General features: G+C 47.3%; 2 protein-coding genes across 2 annotated transcripts; both read right to left on the reverse strand.

Moving 5' to 3' along the window:
• Positions 1 to 377: 377 nt before the first annotated feature.
• LOC124292959 lies at positions 378 to 4,926 on the reverse strand. The gene is made up of 2 exons (XM_046731849.1): positions 1,369 to 4,926; positions 378 to 620 (listed from the first exon to the last, which is right to left on the reverse strand). The coding sequence occupies exons 1-2, from the start codon at positions 4,924 to 4,926 to the stop codon at positions 378 to 380; spliced, it is 3,801 nt and encodes a 1,266-aa protein (XP_046587805.1).
• A 150-nt stretch (positions 4,927 to 5,076) lies between these two features.
• LOC124292960 lies at positions 5,077 to 6,444 on the reverse strand. Its single transcript, XM_046731850.1, has one exon. It carries the CDS (start codon positions 6,442 to 6,444, stop codon positions 5,077 to 5,079), a length of 1,368 nt encoding a protein of 455 aa, XP_046587806.1.
• Positions 6,445 to 7,652: the final 1,208 nt, after the last annotated feature.

Here is a 7,652-nt window from a genome sequence, read left to right on the forward strand (position 1 = left end):
TCTTGGCAGGCTGCTGACCAATCCCATGGGGTGTCCTTTCTTGTTAACCTTGTTAATGGTTTCGCTAACATTGAATAGTTTTGTGTAAACTTTCGGTAATACCCCGTCAAACCAAGGAAGGATCGAATCGTCTTAACGTTGACTGGAACGGGTAATTGTTGTATCGCTCTGGTCTTTTCCGGATCTGGTTTGCTCCCTTCGTCAGTGATGACATATCCGAGGTATCTCACTTCAGTCTTCATGAAGGCGCACATCTCTGGCTGGAGTTTCAGGTTACATTGTCTTAAACGCTGAAATACGGTTCTTACATTTCGATGGTGTTCTTCCTCCGTTTCACCAAAAATTATTACGTCATTAATGTAGACGCAACAGATCTTCTAATTCAATCCTCTCAGCGCATCGTTCATCATGCGTTGGAAGGTCGCAGGAGCGTTCTGTAATCCGAAAGGCATTCGTTGGTATTCAAAATGCCCGTCGGGGGTTGAGAAGGCAGTATATTTCTTGGAGTCAGCAGCCATGTTGATCTGGTGGAAACCTGCGGCCATGTCGACAGTAGTAAAGAACTTGGCCCTTCCCATGTGATCGAGTAAACCCTCGATTATTGGTATCGGATGAGAATCCTGAACGGTAAGTTCATTAAGGAGGTTTGGGACGTACAGTCCGTTCACTGCATTTTATCTCTCAATACATATATATAGCTATACCACATTACGTGATTAAAGAAGGATCAATTTTGCTCGAGACTGTACTTTCACAAAACGTAGCAAGCTTTAACTCGTGATGAATAAACTACGATGTTGGCTAGGTGAATAAATGAAACTCGTGAGTTGCTCCAAATTAGTTCAGGTTCATTTTAATAGAAAATTGAATCACTCTGATTGACATATAAAAGAGAGAACTTAGATATCAAAATGTTTAAAGAATATAATATTAAGTAGGCACTATCGAAGGCAGCGTACGTAGCTCAGCGTGACGGAGCGAGGACTGACGCCGCAGCGAAGCCAGGCGGCCGTACGACTCCAGAGAGGAGCTGCGCGCGCAGCGGCGGCCCGTGCTCACAGCTCAGCAACAGCAGCAGAAAATCCAACAAACCGCCCGCCTCGTTCCGTGAACGAAAGTAGATGTCCAAATGCCGCCCGCCAAAGCCAGACTCGTTTAGCGGCGAGAACCATTTGGCCTAGCAGGATCGGCGAGCGGGATGAGAGCCAACTTAACGATAGGTCTGACGTATTCGCCAGTAGCAGCACGAACGGTCACGGTGCGGACGTTCCCATCAGGTCCCGGATGAACTTGAATTACGCGTCCCAAAGGCTATCTGCCATTGACACGTAACAAACTCGGATCCAAGATGAAAACCAGATCCCCGACCTTTAAGTTGGGGCGCTGACGCAACCATCTTTGGCGTTGTTGTAGCGTGTTTAAATACTCTCGGCTCCATCTTTTCCACAACTCGTCCCGCATTGCTTTCACGAGCTTCCAGTGAGTCAAGTGGTCTAGATTGCTGTAATCTGCAGGAACTTCGGGTATCGACCCAAGGTGTCTTCCAACTAGCAGATGGCCAGCTGTTAAAACTTCCAGATCATCGAGATCGCTAGAGAGCGGAGAGAGAGGCCGGCGATTCAGTACGGCTTCAATACCGATAAGCAACGTGGAAAACTCTTCACATGTCAAATTTCTTGGGCCGGCAACTCGTTTGAGATGTCTTTTGAAGGACTTCACGCCAGCTTCCCACAGCCCTCCGAAGTGAGGAGCAGCAGGGGGAATAAATTTCCAAGTGATACCTTCAGTGGCGAGAGCGTCTGCAACCTGATCCCAATTGAGAGAGCGGAGAGCTTGTTTCATCTCACGGTCCGCACGATGGAAGTGCGTTGCGTTGTCGCTCCAAATTTCTTTAGGTTTGCCACGTCGCTTGGTAAATCGTTCCAAGGCCGCTTGAAGGCTTTCTGTTGTGAGGTCACCAACGAGTTCCAAGTGCACTCCTTTTGACCGAAGGCACACAAATACGGCAACGTATCCTTTGGTTGCACGACAACCGCAACCTTTGGCCGCAAGAACGTTAAATGGGCCTGCATAGTCAACACCGGTGTAAGCGAAGGGATCACTCGGAATGATGCGCTCTGGAGGCAGGGGAGCCATAACTTGTTCCAATGGGCGGGGAGAAGAGCGGATGCAGATCACGCAATTTTGGATGAAAGTCCGAATTTTTCTTTTACCACCGATGATCCACGCTCGACGAACGACTTGGACGTATGTTGATCGAAAGCCCCCGTGAAGTGATTTCTCGTGCGCCCAGTTGATGATCAGCCAAGCCAGATGATCAGTGGCAGACAATATTGGTGGGTGACGTTCATCGTAGGATAGTAGGGAGTGCTGCAAGCGTCCACCTACGCGAAGAATGCCCTTGGAATCAACGTGAGCGGCTAATCCTCGTAGCACGCTGCGATTGGGAAGATTGTTCCCGCTCCGAAGACTCGCAATTTCAGAAGCAAAGTATTGGCTTTGACTGAGTTGAACGCATGCGAGAAAGGCTTCGTGAAGCTCAACGGCAGTCATGGGCCCCAGAACAACGGCAGTGGGCGTGCGTTGAAGCCGAATTCGTATCCAACGACGTAATCTCACTAGGAATCGCAGCAGAGTCAGTAGCCTTGAAAATTTGTTTACGAAAGATGGATTCAAGTTCAGATTCTCGCAAACGGTGGTAGCATGGCTGGTCACTGCTTCTGGAGTAGGATGTGACGGGATCTCTTTCCAAGTAGACGGATTTGAGAGCCAGGTGGGTCCGTCAAACCATGAACGTTCGTGCAAGAGTTGAGTCAATTCAGCTCCTCGTGTGGCGACGTCTACTGGATTTAATTCGCTGAATACATGTCTCCAAGCGGCGCGGGGAAACGTTTCTTGTATCTGATTCACGTAGTTGTCCACCAGCGAATTTTCGACAGGCTCGTCCGAGCAAATCCAATGAAGGGCGATTTTAGAGTCGGTCCAAGCGTAGGAATTGTCATTGGAAATCTTTAAATCTTCGGCTACAGTTCTTAGTAATTTCACAGCTATTAGAGCTGCTCTTAATTCCAGTCGTGGAATAGTCATTCGAGGCTCGGTTTGTTCCTTAGGACGCAAGCTTTTGATTGAAGCCAGTTTGGTCTTGGCTATTAACAATGCAGTATGAACGGATTGATCTTGAGAAACTCTAATGTATACAGCTGCAGCCATTGCACGGCGACTGGCGTCAGAGAAGGCGTGCAGTTCTACAGCATGCCCAGGTGAGGTCTTTAACCAATGAGGAATACTGATTTCCGAAATCCGTCCCAAGTTCTCTTTGAAACTGTCCCAGCGCCTCGACATTGACGCCGGTAACGGTTGATCCCAATCCAGAACAGCCCGCCACAGATCCTGCATCAACATTTTGGCCAATAAAGTGACGGGTGCAAGCCATCCACATGGATCAAAGATGCTTGCGACCGCGGCAAGTATCTCGAGTTTTGTGCGTTGCACAGGCGCGAGTTGTGGTGGAGCCAAACGAAAGTTGTCAGCCTGAGGATCCCAGTGAATTCCCAGCTCATTTACAGGTCCGTCTTCACCGATACGAACCCATGATGGACGCAAACACATTTCCGGAGGCAGATCTTGTAGAAGCTCGGGAGTGTTGGCAACCCACTTGCGAAGGGGAAAGCCTCCTGCTTGGGCGAGTTGGATCATTTGGTCTCGCAATTGCAGGGCATCTGGAATATTATCGGCACCAGAGAAAATGTCGTCGATGTACCTCTCGTGGAGTAAAGCTCTCGCTGCATCCTCACGACCCTCCTTTTCGTCGTCACATAATTGTTTCATCACCCTAAGAGCGAGGTAGGGCGCGCATGACGTGCCATAAGTGACGGTGAGGAGCTGATAATGCTTGACAGGTAAATCCTCGTGAGGGCTCCAAACAATTCTTTGTAAGTTTAAGTGCTCCTTTGCTATGCGTATTTGACGGTACATCATTTGAGCGTCAGTACTAAAGGCGATTTGATAAATACGCCATATAACTAACACGCGCCACAAGGTGGTCTGGAGTTTAGGGCCGGTGTACAGAACGTCATTCAAACTGTACCCACTAGACGTAGACCGTGATGCATTGAATACTACGCGCAGCTTCTGTTCGAGATCTCCTCTCTGCCAAATCCTATGAAAAGGTATGTAGTATATCGGTGAGTCAGTTTGATGTATTTCTTCTTCAGGTAGCTCTCTCATGTGGCCACATCTTAAATACTCGTTCATAAAATTTATGCAGGCTCGAGCCAGTGCTGGATCTCTTTTCATTCGTCGGAGAAGCGCAGCCAGTGAAGCCAGAGCACCGAGTAAGCTTTCGCCGATCAGATGAAGGAGGTTTGTCCGAACAGGCAGTGGTACAATGTAACGCCCTTGAGCGTCACGTTGATGCTGACTGAAGATAGTTTCACAAATCTTGTCATCTGGCGACTGTCTTACGACATGGGGCACGTTCTCAATTTCACAAAATCGCTGAATAAGTTGAAATAGTTGTTGATACCAATGAGGTTCGACACCAGCTTGTGTAAGGCAGAGTCGAGTAGTGGTCGACGTCGTCGGTTGAGCGATGCAGCCCGAAATGATCCATCCGACTGCGGTGTTTTGTGCCATTGTCGTGTCTTTCCGCAGGACCCCGGACCGCATTAAGGTCGGGAGAAGGTTTGCCCCAATAAGTATATCCACAGGACCTGGTGTATCGAAATGTTCATCTGCCAATTGCAAGGGACGCCAAAGCTCTCGAACATTCTGAGGGATCTGAGTGGTTGGCGTACTCAGACCGAGGCGTTTTATGCAGTATACTTCAAAATCAACGGGGCTGTCCAAGTCGGGAAGATGTATCTGTAGACGTGATTTGAATTGCGAGCGATCGATGAATTCTCCGCCAACACCACTGATGCTCATGTCTACACGTTCTGCCAAAGCACTGACACGGTAAATGAAAGAAATCGAAGTCAGTGATATTTCAGAGCACGAATCTAGCATTACTCGAGCAGAGATGGTTCTTCCACGATCGCTTCCAATTGGCAGCATCGCTGTTGGCAGGATGGCTAGTCACATATTGGTGGATGGAGGAGTCGTTGACTTCAGATCATTGGTTGAATTTCCACTCTCTTTGCTTCGCTTGATAGGAATAGGCGCAGATACAAGTGGCCCTGCTCGTTTCTGTTCTTTATGTACAGAAGTGTGGTGCAGTGCTCCACACACAGAGCAAGCCAGTCGAGATGGACAGAATCGAGCAGTGTGATTTGATCGAAGGCAATTGAAACATAATCCTGCTTTTGCCACAAGGTCGCGGCGTGCTGAAGGTTGCAGCGCAAGAAATCCCTCGCAGTGCCCGGTGTAATGATCACTCTGGCAAAATCCACAGCTTTCTGAGCCTTTAGTGACAAACGTTCGAGCGTTAGGGTACTTGACTGGGTATGCGACTTTTCTTGGCTCGAATGAAGGACCTGGTGGGTGTCGCGCCGAAGGTTTTAGAGTGGATTTTGGACCTTTCATCGATTTGAGTGTTCGACATCGACTGTTCAGGAAGTTGATCAGTGTGGTGTAGGTCGGCATTCTTGTTCTATGATCAACGGTAGCTGTATCTAATCTTTCCAGTTCTTCTTGCCACTTGCCGCGTGTTTCTGGATGTAGACGATTGGCTGCGATCGAAATGAACCAATCATCCCAATGAGAGACTGGACGGCCTAGAGCTTCTAGTTGTTTTCTATGGCGCTCGAGAGAATCACATAGATGCTGAAGATCACTGGAGTTTTCATTGGTGAGCTTACGTAGGTCTTGTATGGAGTTGAGATGATCATACACCAATAGCCTTGGGTGCTCGTATCGAGTAGTCAGCAATTCCCAGGCTGCAGCGTAGTTCGTTCCAGTGACTGGGAAACTGTATACGGCTTGTTCGGCCTCTCCTTCAACATGATTGCGTAAGTAAAATAATCGCTGCACGTCGCTGAGTTGGTCGTCTTCATGAACAATGGCGAAAAATGCGTCGCGGAATGCTTCCCAGTCTTCTCTGCGTCCGGAAAACGTAGGTATGTTCATCGGTGCTAAACGGCTATTATTAGACCTTGAGTGCTGGGAGCATAGTGTTATCTCTCCTGGGGCGACTGGGGTTCTAGACGAAGTTGCAGTCAGCTGATCGCGAAGGTTGTAGAGTTTTGATTGCGACTCAATGTAGAGGTTCTCGATTTCTGCGTAGATTGCGTCGCCGTTGTAGCCATCTGCTGCGTTCGCACCTGCCTCGATCAATGCGAGATGGTTGCCTTGGAAATCTGCCCAATAGGCGTTCAGCATTTCAAATCGCACCTGCACCTGTCCTAGGCTCCATTGATCATTTGGCGTATTTATCACAAATTGAGTGAAGTTGCGAATTACTGTAAGCAGCGTCTGCTGAGCGGCAAGAAGATTGTTGTTTTCCATGGTTTGCTCTGAAATCAAGAAACGGAGGGATATCGTAGGTTCACAAATCTTCAGCTTGAAGTAGGCACTGGCCGCCGCATTGTATTCATGTTTCTGTTTGATGCAGTAGCAGTCGAAAGTGTAGTTTCGTCGCCTGAGTAGGAGAAAGGAAGGGGAGGGAGAGAAGTAGACGCGGCACGCCGTGTATCCAACATGGTGGCGTCCATGGACAGTGAGATGTGCAAACTCAGAATGACGCGGCTGTAAAATTCTTACACAAAATGAAGGATTATCGTTGCGATATTGAACGAACAACCATTTACGGTTCACTTTGCCAGGCATTGGACGCCTTTATCAAACCTTGTCACGTTTTCAGCACCTCGAGCTAGATAGCATTGACAGCTATGAAGCGAGCATCGATCTCGAACTCATGCATGAGCGAGAGGGAGAGAGAGATATAGATAGACAGCACTTGGTGTTACATTCTTTTGTTTTAGTTGCCTTTAGCTTTATTGCAGTTTAAGTATGTCCCTTTACCAATTCACAGTGTTCAGCGTACACGTATTCGATCTCGAAGTGGATGAGATTCCTATCTGAGGGTGTTTATTCAGCAATTATCCGGCTCGAAGGACCATGAATAAACTACGATGTTGGCTAGGTGAATAAATGAAACTCGTGAGTTGCTCCAAATTAGTTCAGGTTCATTTTAATAGAAAATTGAATCACTCTGATTGACATATACAAGAGAGAACTTAGATATCAAAATGTTTAAAGAATATAATATTAAGTAGGCGCTATCGCAGGCAGCGTACGTAGCTCAGCGTGACGGAGCGAGGACTGACGCCGCAGCGAAGCCAGGCGGCCGTACGACTCCAGAGAGGAGCTGCGCGCACAGCGGCGGCCCGTGCTCACAGCTCAGCAACAGCAGCAGAAAATCCAACACGTGATTTAATTACATTTAGCTTACCAAAATAATATTTTATGAATTAACTGACTATATTATTATAAAATAATTGATAATTTATTTTTAATTTAAATGAAATAATAGGTTTTTTAATTTTAAACATTTTTTAAAAAATTTGGCAACGTAGCAAATTTTACCGCGGTTGCGCATGCGTCGACTGTTCTATTCGTGTTGGTGATGTGTCTGTGTGTATGGTAACATGTAATGCTATTCAGACAGTGATATTTACACAAATAAAATTTTTGAAGAATAAATAAAAAATGAG

Source organism: Neodiprion lecontei, chromosome 2, assembly GCF_021901455.1.
Source record: "Neodiprion lecontei isolate iyNeoLeco1 chromosome 2, iyNeoLeco1.1, whole genome shotgun sequence".
Classification (NCBI taxonomy): domain Eukaryota; kingdom Metazoa; phylum Arthropoda; class Insecta; order Hymenoptera; family Diprionidae; genus Neodiprion; species Neodiprion lecontei.

Bases quoted from the DNA above. Each gene is read 5' to 3' on its own strand.
- LOC124292959 (XM_046731849.1), bottom strand. From the start codon at position 4,926: ATGAGCATCAGTGGTGTTGGCGGAGAATTCATCGATCGCTCGCAATTC. The intron at 621-1,368 runs GTCGGGGATCTG...CTTACCGTTCAG, and splicing joins GTCAGCGCCCCAACTTAAAG to GATTCTCATCCGATACCAAT.
- LOC124292960 (XM_046731850.1), bottom strand. From the start codon at position 6,444: ATGGAAAACAACAATCTTCTTGCCGCTCAGCAGACGCTGCTTACAGTA.